Source organism: Salmo salar, chromosome ssa26 (genome assembly GCF_905237065.1).
Source record: "Salmo salar chromosome ssa26, Ssal_v3.1, whole genome shotgun sequence".
Taxonomy (NCBI): Eukaryota; Metazoa; Chordata; class Actinopteri; order Salmoniformes; family Salmonidae; genus Salmo; species Salmo salar.
This window is the reverse complement of record NC_059467.1, coordinates 32,133,020-32,144,831: the sequence shown is the minus strand read 5'-3', so window position 1 is coordinate 32,144,831 and position 11,812 is coordinate 32,133,020. Positions and strand designations below refer to the sequence as shown.

The following is an 11,812-nucleotide window of genomic DNA, read 5'->3' as shown; positions in this document are numbered from 1 at the left end:
CAGACACAATGCAGCTTTCAAGATTGCTTTAAGATATATATATATTTTCAGATCTGAGTTAATGTCAAAAATACACATTATGATTTACAGAGTTTTGCACTACATCATAATGCTGAGGATGATAGATGTCACATAAGCAGTAACTGAAATATTAATTTAAATATTAAATAACTGACGGTAAACAAAGAAAATTATGTAAACACTAAAGCTACATGTTACTCTCTATTGCAACACTTCAGAGATTTGTTTTTGTAACAGTACAAAAAAATATTAGAATATTATTCCTTTTGATTTCCAGTCATGGAAATACACAGTGCGCTTTTTCAATGTCGTCTTGTAATTTTCTCAGTCTCTTGATTGCTTGTTCTGGTCAGTCAGTGGTCCATGGTCGCTAACGTGAATTTGATGTTTGTTTTAGCATGTCTTTAATACATTTTCTACATGTATAAAGACATGTTTGAGCTTCACAGAAAACAGCAGGGTTCTGTAGGACCAGGAGCTGTTCATGGTCAGATGGTCAGCAGAATCTCCAGGCCTTAGGTATCTGGGACGGAGCCTGTCTGGACTGTTCCACACGAGAACGCTGAGCCCAGCTCTCTGACAGCTCTCTCTGTGGGTGTGCGTGTTTGCGTCAGTGCAGTTAGAGGAGTGTGTGTGTGTGTGTGTGTGTGTGTCAGTGCAGATAGAGGTGGGTGTGTGTGTGTGTGTGTGTGTGTGTGTGTGTGTGTGTCAGCAGCGCGGGGAGAAGGCTGGGTCAGCTGGGGACTCTGTGTAGGACTTGAGTTCGTAGGCCGCTCCACTGTCTACCTCCATAGACTTCCTACTGAACAGCAGTCTGATATCCCTGTGGAGGTACACTTTACCTGACCTAGAGGTCTGGAACCTGGAGGGGGGGGGTGAAGAAAGAGCTAGATTAGTGCCAGTACAATGTTTTCCTGTTCAGTTTGGTCTTCTGTCCAGTCTTGACTAACAGGTAATTTATTTGATTGACAGGTGAGATGTGATTGACAGGTCAGCTGAGCCAGGTCAGGTGTCTTTCTTACCTCAGGTGAATGAGGTAGCGCAGGATGCGTTCCTGGCCGAGGGAGAGGGCTTTCCTGCTGCTGCCGTGTGTGTGTGTGTTGTCTGGGCTGCCGTGTTTGTGTGAGTGTGAGCTGTCCCGTCGAACCGGGACAGAAAAGGTCCTCTGACGGAGGAAGGTCTGGTGGCCGGCAGGCATGGCTCTCAGGTCATACACCACCACAAACATCTTCACCACCGTCTTATTGGGGTTAAATAAGGTCTGGGAGAAAAAGAGGGCAGGAGAGAGAGAGAAAGAGGGCAGGAGAGAGAGAGAGAGAGAGAGAGAGAGAGAGGGCAGGAGAGAGAGAGAGAGAGCAAGAGAGAGAGAGAGAGAGAGAGAGAGAGAGAGAGAGAGAGAGCAGGAGAGAGAAAGTGGGTGGGAGAGAGAGAGAGGGCAGGAGAGAGAGAGAAAGTGGGTGGGAGAGAGGAAAAGAGAAGGGGTTAACATACTACAGTAATTTATTTCTCTCTGTCCACACTTAAGGTCTCCCTCTCCTAACTCTCTGCTGGAACGGGAGCTGGCCCATCTTTCCTTTGTTCTCTCTGTCTGGAGTTATTATGTCAGCAACAATGACACGCATGCACACACATTTAAACAAAAGTCTTCAATGTGTATAATCCACAGAGTGTAAATCTGTCCTCACCACTTGAATGGTTCCTGATGGAGGGACGCGGTAGCCCCGTTTACCCAGAGTCTCCAGGTTGATGACTCCCTGTAACAAAAACAACACACACACTATTAATATTGATCTGCACTGTGAGCAGTAAGTGTGTGTGTGTATATATATATATATATATATATATATATAAAAACGCAACATGTAAAGTGTTTTACCCCATGTTTCATGAGCTGAAATAAAATAATTCCGAAACAAAAAGCGAATTTCTCTCAAATCTTGTGCACAAATGTGTTTACATCCCTGTTAGTGAGCATTTCTCCTTTTCCACGATAATCCATTCACCTGACATGTGTGGCATATCAAGAAGCTGATTTAAAAAAAAGCATGATTATTACACAGGTGCACCTTGTGCTGGGGACAATAAAAGGCCACTCTAAAATGTGCAGTTTTGTCACACAACACAATGCCACAGATGTCTGACTGCAGGAATGTCCACCAGAGCTGCTGCCAGAGAATTAAACATGAATTTCTCTACCATAAGCCTCCTCCAACGTAATTTTAGAGAATTTGGCAGTAAGTCCAACCGGCCTCACAACCTCAGACTATGTGTATGGCGTTGTGTAGGCGAGCGGTTTGCTGATGTCAACGTTGTGAACAGAGTGCCCCATGGTGGTGGTGGGGTTATGGTATGGACAGGCATAAGCTACGGAAAACAAACACAATTGCATTTTATCAATGGCAAATTTAAATGCACAGAGATATCATGACGAGATCCTGAGACCTATTGTTGTGCCATTCATCTGCAGCCATGATAATGGAATTTATATGTTTAAAGTACTGACTAAAGAATTCCACCCTGAAACCATATAATTGTATGAAATGTATTAGAATCATAAATGTATAATCTGATGATGTGTGTAGTTTTAGTCAGAATTAGGACCTTTTGCTCCTTTTTAGTATGTAAGCAGGGTGCAAGTGTGAAACAAATGATAAGAGGAGCTATCGACAGACAAGTTGTACTACTGTGTTCCTTACAGGACATCCTGTCCCCACCCGTGGAGTGGAGAAACTGTTAGGCTTGCAGAAGATTATGAAACATGTTGCAGATTAAAGAAACAATGCATCTGTGTAGTGGAAAAACACCGACTGTCTGAGCAAGGCGTAGCTTAAGATTGAACTTGTTTGTGTGTGTGTTATAAAGACTGTGTTTGCATTTTTGATTTCATAACGTTCTGGTGAATAAAGAACCAACCTTTTGCATAAGCTGAGTCTTTGCCTAATTACTATTAAACCCAGGGTCTTACAAACCTCGGGGATTGGTCAAAGCTTAAATGATTGTTTAGTTATCATCATTGTGATTGAACATTCTCGTGACAAGCCATCACCTCATGTTTCAGCATGATAATGCACGGCCCCATGTCGCAAGGATCTGTGCACAACTCCTGGAAGCTGAAAATGTCACAGTTCTTCCATGGCCTGCATACTCACCAGACATGTCGCCCATTGAGCATGTTTGGGATGCTCTGGATCGACGTGTACAAAAGCGTGTTCCAGTTCCCGTCAATATCCAGCAACTTTGCACAGCCATTGAAGAGGAGTGGGACAACATTCCACAGGCCACAATCAACAGCCTGATCAACTCTTTGTGAAGGAGATGTGCCGCGCTGCATGAGGCAAATGGTGGTCACACCAGATACTGACTGCTTTTTCAGTCATGTGAAATCCATAGTGTAGGGCCTAATTCATTTATTTCAATTGACTGATTACCTTATATGGACTGTAACTCAGTAAAATCTTTGAAATTGTTGCATTTAAATTTTTGTTCAGTGTATATAAAGTTTGTGGGGGGATATATATAATATGCCTGTGTATGTTCTGTAGGTGTGTCTCACCATGTATGGCGAGGGTGCGTTGTCGTCAGAGACGCTGTAGAAGGAGACGTCGACGGGGAAGGTCATGTGACTGGGGCAGAAGGTTCCGGAAGCACCCACCTCGGCCGTGAAACCCTCCACTGACCCCAACGACTCCAGGCGGTAGTTCAACACACACTCCTGTAACACACACATGCTTTAGGTCATACAATGCATGTACACTTATGTGAGTGAGTGAGTGAGTGAGTGAGTGAGTGAGTGAGTGAGTGAGTGAGTGAGTGAGTGGAGTGAGTGAGTGAGAAGAGAGAGAGTGGTACCTCAAAGTTGCCCAGTAGACTGAGGCTGGCAGGTGGAGCGCTGGCACTGAACAGCGGCTGAGGCTCCTCTGACTCCTCCACTCTCTTCACACACACTCTTCACAACAGAACACACAGTAGAGGGTTAAAAACGGGTTCACACACACACACACACACACACACACATTGGTCGATTACTTCATTTGTTGAATCATGAAAATTAGAGATGGCTTGCAGACCCTGCAACCCTGGAATGATTTGGACATGCACGAAATATGCTAATATCAGTCCTATGATTTGAATGGGATTTGTGCCACAAATGCTAAAATATTACTATTTGGAAACAGTGTCAGGGAAGCTAAACCAAAGCATGGATTGCTGTCATGCGGTCTAAATCTGAATTTATGATTCAACATGACTAATACTGTATATTCAAACACTATCAAACCTTAATCAGCTATGTATGTAGAAGCATCATCCTCGGCTCAAACTGACCTCTAATCCCTAATCCACACAGTAACCCAGCGGCCAGATCAGAGCAGAGCAGGGCCTCTGACTGTAGAGCTGTGCACAGCTGCCATTTTGAGTTGAGTCTCACTGTCAGGTCAGTAGCAACAGTACTAGCAATACAGCCACCAGAACAGCAGGTGGCAGTGTGAGAGGACAGGACAGGGCTACAGTACAGTACAGGCCTGGACTGACTGAACACTGATGTCTAGTAAGAACATCTCACCTACCAGTCGGCTCACTCTCTATTGAACCTCTAAGTGGTAGCAATTGAGTTTGAGGACAAGGTTATTAAGGACCTAAATCTGACCATGGATCTATGGTGTGTACATGATGAGTCTAAATCAAATCACATTTTATTGGTCACATACACATGGTTGGCAGATGTTAATGCGAGTGTAGCGAAATGCTTGTGCTTCTAGTTCCGACAGTGCAGTAATATCTAACAAATAATCAAACAAATTCACAACGACTACCGTATACACACAAATGTAAAGGGATGAATAAGAATATGTACATATAAATATATGGATGAGCGATGGCCGTGCGGCATAGGCAAGATGCAAAAGATGGTATAAAATACAGTATATACATATGAGATGAGTAATGTAGGATATGTAAACATTATTAAAATGCCGTTATTTAAAGTGACTAGTGATACCTTTATTAAATCCATTTATTACATTTATTAAAGTGGCCAGAGATTTGAGTCTGTATGTTGACAGCAGCCACTCTGTGTTAGTGATGGCTGTTTAACAGTCTGATGGCCTTGAGATAGAAGCTGTTTTTCAGTCTCTCGGTTCCAGCTTTGATGCACCTGTACTGACCTCGCCTTCTGGATGATAGCGGGGTGAACAGGCAGTGGCTCAGGTGGTTGTTGTCCTTGATGATCTTTTTGGCCTTCCTGTGACATTGGGTGCTGTAGGTGTCCTGGAGGGCAGGTAGTTTGCGCCTAGTGATGCGTTGTGCAGACCGCACCACCCTCTGCAGTTGCCATACCAGGCGGTGATACAGCCCGACAGGATGCTCTCGGTTGTGCATCTGTAAAAGTTTGTGAATGTTTTAGGTGACAAGGTGACAATTTCTTCAACCTCCTGAGGTTGAAGAGGTGCTGTTGCGCCTTCTTCACCATGCTGTCTGTGTGGCTGGACCATTTCAGTTTGTCCGTGATGTGTACGCCGAGGAACTTGAAACTTTCCACCTTCTCCACTACTGTCCCTTCGATGTGGATAGGGGGCTGCTCCCTCTGCTGTTTCCTGAAGTCCACGATCATCTCCGTTGATTTCTTGATGTTGAGTGAGAGGTTGTTTTCCTGACACCACACTCCGAGGGCCCTCACCTCCTCCCTGTAGGCCGTCTCGTTGTTGTTGGTAATCAAGCCTACTACTGTAGTGTCGTCTGCAAACTTGATGATTGAGTTGGAGGCGTGCACGGCCATGCAGTCATGGATGAACAGGGAGTACAGGAGAGGGCTGAGAACGCACCCTCGTGGAGCCCCAGTGTTGAGGATCAGCGGGGTGGATATGTTGTTTCCTACCCTCACCACCTGGGGGCGGCCCGTCAGAAAGTCCAGGGCCCAGTTGCACAGGGCAAGGTCGAGACCCAAGGTCTCGAGCTTAACCTGTCTGGGCTAGGGGGCAGTATTTTCACGGCCGGATGAAAAACGTACCCCAACTTAAACAGGTTACTACTCTGGCCCAGAAACTAGAATATGCATATTATTAGTAGATTTGGATAGAAAACACTCTGAAGTTTCTAAAACTGTTTGAATGGTGTCTGTGAGTATAACAGAACTCATATGGCAGGCAAAAACCTGAGAAAAATCCAAGCAGGAAGTGGAAGTCTGAGAATTGTAGTTCTTCTTTTGATTCTCTATCGAAGCTACAGTGTCTGTGGGGTGACGTTGCACTTCCTAAGGCTTCCATTGGCTGTCTAAAGCCTTCAGAAAGTGGTTTGAGCCTTCTCCTGTCACTGGGCAGAGTATAGTAGGTCAGTTACTGAGTGGTCCGCCTGGCAACAAAGGGATTGGATATGCGCAGTGACACGAGCACGCCGTTCCTTCTTTTTCTTCTTGAATGAATATGCTATTGTCCGGTTGGAATATTATCGCAATTTTACGTAAAAAATACCATAAAGATTGATTTTAAACAGCGTTTGACATGCATCTAAGTACGGTAATGGAACATTTAGACTTTTCGTCTCTCGTTCCGCACTTGAGCGTTATGCCTTTGGATAAGTGATCTGTACGCACGAACAAAACGGAGGTATTTGTACATAAATATGGATTATTTGGAACAAAAACAACAGTTCTTGTGGAAGTAGCAGTCCTGGGAGTGCATTCTGACGAAGATCAGCAAAGATAAGAGAATATTTCTAATACTAATACAGAGTTTAGGTTGCCCCGAACTTGGCGGGTGTCTGAATAGCTCACCGTGATGGCTGAGCTATGTACTCCGTAAAGCTATTTTAAAATCTGACACAAGAGGTTGCATCCAGGGGTAGTCTATCTACAATTCTTTAAATAATTGTTATATATTTTGTCAACGTTTATGATGAGTATTTTTGTAAATTGATGTGCACATTCACCGGACGTTTTGGTGGGAATACATTTTCTGAACATCACGCGCCATTGTAAAATTCTGTTTTTGGATATAAATATGAACTTTATCAAACAAAACATACATGTATTGTGTAACAATGTCCTAGGAGTGTTATATGATGAAGATCGTCAAAGGTTAGTGCTTCATTTAGCTGTGTTTTGGGTTTTATTGACACATGTCCTTGCTTGGAAAATGGCTGTGTGATTATTTTTGTTTATGTACTCTCCTAACATAATCTAATGTTTTGCTTTCGCTGTAAAGCCTTTTTGAAATCGGACAACGTGGTTCGATTCAGGAGAAGTGTATCTTTAAAATGGTGTAAAATAGTTGTATATGTTTGAGAAAGTTGAATTATGACATTTTGTTGTTTTGAATTTGCCTCCCTGATATTTCACTGGCTGTGTCCCGCAGGTGGACGCTAGCGTCCCACGTAGCCCATAGAAGTTAATGACGAGTTTGGAGGGTACAATGGTGTTAAATGCTGAGCTGTAATCTATGAACAGCATTCTTACATAGGTATTCCTCTTTTCCAGATGGGATAGGGCAGTGTGCAGTGTGATGGCGATTGCGTCGTCTGTGGACCTATTGGGGCGGTAAGCAAATAGGAGTGGGTCTAGGGTATCAGTTAGGGTGGACATGATATGATTCTTGACTAGTCTCTCAAAGCACTTCATGATGACGGAAGTGAGTGCTATGGGGCGATAGTCATTTAGATCAGTTACCTTAGCTTTCTTGGTAACAGGAACAATGGTGGCCATCTTGAAGCATGTCGGGACAGCAGACTGATAGGGATTGATTGAATATGTCCGTAAACACACCAGCCAGCTGGTCTGCGCATGCTCTGAGGACGCAGCTAGGGATGCCGTCTGGGCCGGCAGCCTTGCTGCCGGCGTCTCAGGCTTTGGTAGCGGCCGTGTCAGTGGCAGTGTATTATCCTCAAAGAGAGCAAAGAAGTTGTTTAATTGTCTGGGAGCAAGACGTCGATGTCTGCGACAGGGCTGGTTTTGTTTTTGTAATCCGTGATTGGCTGTAGACCCTGCCACATACATCTTGTGTTTGAGCCGTTGAATTGTGACTCTACTTTGTCTCTATACTGACGCTTTGCTTGTTTGTTTGATTGCCTTGCGGAGGGAATAGCTACACTGTTTGTATTCGGTCATGTTTCCAGTCGCCTTGCCCTGATTAAAAGCGGTGGTTCGCACTTTCAGTTTTGCGCGAATGCTGCCATCAATCCACGGTTTCTGGTTAGGGAAGGTTTTAATAGTCACAGTGGGTACAACATCACCGATGCACTTGCTAATAAACTCACTCACCGAGTCAGCGTACACGTACGTCCATGTTGTTGTTTGAGGCTACCCAGAACATATCCCAGTCTAAATGTGTGTATGAGTTAGAGATCAGTACCTCTTCCCTGCGGTCCAGGGCAGTCCTTTACAGCTGGTCAGAGAAGAGTCCAGGTCAAAGTAACCCGTCTGAGTTCTCCTCTGAGGAACCTGAGAGAGACAACACACACATTTAATAATACAACATAACACACACAACTGTACACAAAACTTTATTGACAACATATACATCAAAACACCCAATTTAAACACTATAGCATGACAGCACACACAAGTATATAATAATAATAACAATAACAACAAGCACCACATGAATCACACAACTTTAAAATGATTCCATTGTTATGAACAACCTAGTCAGCATCAACAGGAGTTTAGTCAGAGTATTCATACTATTGAGGAGAAGATGAGTCATGTGGCTCCACACCCTGACTGACAGTGTGTGTGTGTGTGTGTGTGTGTCTTACAGGGCTGGAGAGCAGGGGCAGGCCGGTACAGGGGTGGAAGGCCTTGGTGAGGGTGGAGTCCAGAGAGTGACGGTTGTGTTTCCTCCAGCTGTTACACGCTCTCAGGGGCGAGGGAGAACGCTACGGGAAAAAAAACACACACTGGCTTTAATACAGCAATTCTCAACAACCATTTTAGACAAATGCCAAATACCCTATGTCAAAGATCCTTTCTCAAAATCTCTTTGTACTGTTAATAAACATTTTCCAAAAGTGGTAATATCCTCTTTCACATAGGCCGGATATTTAATTGAAGTTTCTTGGTGTTGGACAAAACAAGCCACACGGATGATATTCAACATATCCTGCAGCGTGTGGTGATTTTCTAATCAGGTGTCAAAGTCTTTGGGGACACTCACCAGGACAGTGTTGGGCTCTGTGCCAGGGGGTGTGGTAGCAGGACTGGGGGGGCTGCAGGACTTGGAGCCTGGGGGGCCTGGTTCTCATCCTGGAGACTAGAGGGCTGGGTTCGAGGGCTGCCCTGAGTCCGTGAGGACGGAGTTCGAGACTCTGTCTGGGTCTGGTTGGGAGACTGAGTCAGAGGTTTCATGTGGTTCTGGATGAGAGCAGTGGTCTGGGTGTGGGTGAGCTTGGTGGTCAAGGTCTGTGCAGTGGTCTGGGTCAGGGTGGTGGTCTGGGTCACTGTTAGGGTCTGGATGGTCCTCAGGATGTTGTCTTTAGGTGAGGAGGGTCTGGGCTCCTCTTGGGGGCAGGTGGGGTGTAAACTCTTTGAGGTCTTGGCCCTGGGACTCTTGGGGCTGAGTAGTGGAGAGGCCCGAGTCTGGGACTGGGGTAGAGGCCGTGGGATGACTAGAGGAGAAGACTGGGGCTGGGGTGGAGGCCGTGGGATGACTAGAGGAGAAGACTGGGACTGGGGTAGAGGCCGTGGGATGACTAGAGGAGAAGACTGGGGCTGGGGTAGAGGCCGTGGGATGACTAGAGGAGAAGACTGGGACTGGGGTAGAGGCCGTGGGATGACTAGAGGAGAAGACTGGGACTGGGGTAGAGGCCGTGGGATGACTAGAGGAGAAGACTGGGGCTGGGGTAGAGGCCGTGGGATGACTAGAGGAGAAGACTGGGGCAGGATTTGGAGTCGGGGGCTGACCTGAGTGTCTTCAAGTGTTGAACAGCCGTTTTGGGCTCTGGTTGGACCGTCTGTCTCTGGAGGAGTACCAGCTCTGTCTGTGCAAGCAGGTGTATGTGAGAGAGTGTGTGTGTCATGGCTGGGTGTGTAGCCGTTGCAGTGGCCACTGCTATGACTGTAGCCGCCTCTGTGTGTGGTGTGTGTGTCGGTGCAGAGCTTGTGTGTGCTGTGTGTATGTGGTTTGTGTAGCGGGCTGCTGCTGCGGCTGTGTGTTGGGGACAGAGAGGGGACAGACAGTCTGTCCTGAATCAGTCTGGTAATGTCCTGAACAGCATGGGACAAGAGACTACTGTCTCTCTCTCGCTGTCGGTCTCTCAATGCCTGTCTGTCTCTCTGTGTCTCCAGGTCTCTCAGTGTCTCCCTGACTCTGTCTCTGTCTCTCAGTGTCTCTCCATCTCTGTCCTCTGGGAGTCTCAGTCTGCGGCAGGCAACAGGTTTTGGGGACAGCGTCTCCCTGATAATAGCCGCTGCATCGCCAATGGGCGTGTCGAAAGGGGAGGGCGGGGTGTCCTCAGTAGGCGGAGCTCCCTCTGGCTCTTTGGTCTTGCTGAGCGTGGTGTTGTCAAGGTAACTGCCACGGACAGGAGTCTTGGTGTGGGTGTCGGGGGTGAAGAGGGCAGGGGGGAGATGGGGGGCGGTCGGGTCGCAGAAGTTGAGGCGCTGAGCGATGCGGGCGATGACTTCCTGTCTCTCCTGGAGCAGCGAGCCAATCAGAGGATTGGTCTCAGAGGAGGGTCTGGGGGAGGGGCACCGCGGGGGGCTCTGCCAAAGAATAAGTCTTAAAGGCCCGGAGGGCTTCGGAGCCACGCCCCTTGGAGCTCTCGGCCCCGTTGACGGCCTTCCCATAATCCTCGGTGGTGTGTGTGATGTCATCGGAGGGGTCTGAGGTGAGGGCATAGAGCCACCTGACAGTCTTTCCCCCGCGGGGGGGAGGGGCAGGGTAGAGGACAGCTTCCTGTGGGGGCGGGGGGAGGGCCGGGGGGAGAGGGGGAGGTGGTAGGGGGATGATGTCTGCCCCTTATTGACCCGGGGGAGGTCTGATCCATTCTGGCTGGAATGACCATGGCTGTCTGTGGGGTCCGGGCCTCTCTTACTGGGCAGGGGGAGACTGGGAGGACTGGGGAAAGGGAGGCCAGAGAAAGGCAGAGCCACTCTGTTGTGACTCTCTTTAGAGTTGTGGTTCCTCTCGTACAGAGGCGGGTTAGGGTTCAGGCCTGGGTTAAGGCTAGGTGTCTTGCTGTAGAGGTTAGGGCTGAGGTTGGGCTTAAGGCTGGGGGTCTTGCTGTAGAGTGGGGCAAGGGTCAGGCCGGTGTGTATGCTACAGGCCAGGGTGGGGTAGGTGGGCTGACGGGGGAGTGACTGGACCCTGAGCCTCAGGGCAACACTCTGGGACACGTTAGGGACAGGGAACAGGTGCTCCGCTGGGGGCTGGGAGAACTGACAGACACACTCCTCATCTGCTGCACTGATCCTGTGGGACACAAACACACAGTCTTATAACTTGTGATCACATCAAATTATTTAGTTCATTTTGGAAAGTATTTTATGATTAACATTCAGTAACGATATAGAAAAATAATGGGGAAGTTGTTAAGATGTTCTTAGTGTATTCTTGTGTGTGTTACCTGTAGAGGAAGGTGTGTGTGTGTGTATTACCTATACAGGATGTTTCGGGGTACAATGCCGTGAGAAGCACTGAGCCAGGCACTGAGCTGGGAGAAGAAGACGTAGGAACGAACAGCCAACAGCAGAGTCTTCTCCTCTATAAACCTATCACCGCTCCTAGAGAGAGACAGGGGGAGGAGAGAGATTCAGGCCTTTGCTTTAGTTAGCAATGGCTAAGGAAATTAGCATTAGCAACGA

The 11,812-nt window shown here is 47.1% G+C and overlaps 1 protein-coding gene across 1 annotated transcript in view; it reads right to left on the bottom strand.

Moving 5' to 3' along the window:
- Nucleotides 1–11: 11 nt before the first annotated feature.
- The window catches only part of LOC106587663 (protein FAM214A), a 37,876-nt gene continuing 26,075 nt past the window's right edge, over nucleotides 12–11,812 (bottom strand). The window contains 10 exon segments of the mRNA XM_045708921.1: nucleotides 12–883; nucleotides 1,044–1,282; nucleotides 1,707–1,775; nucleotides 3,575–3,733; nucleotides 3,871–3,967; nucleotides 8,361–8,449; nucleotides 8,767–8,886; nucleotides 9,165–9,194; nucleotides 9,197–11,420; nucleotides 11,606–11,731. Coding sequence (XP_045564877.1) covers nucleotides 730–883; nucleotides 1,044–1,282; nucleotides 1,707–1,775; nucleotides 3,575–3,733; nucleotides 3,871–3,967; nucleotides 8,361–8,449; nucleotides 8,767–8,886; nucleotides 9,165–9,194; nucleotides 9,197–11,420; nucleotides 11,606–11,731 — 3,307 coding nt within the window. The 3' untranslated portion in view covers nucleotides 12–729.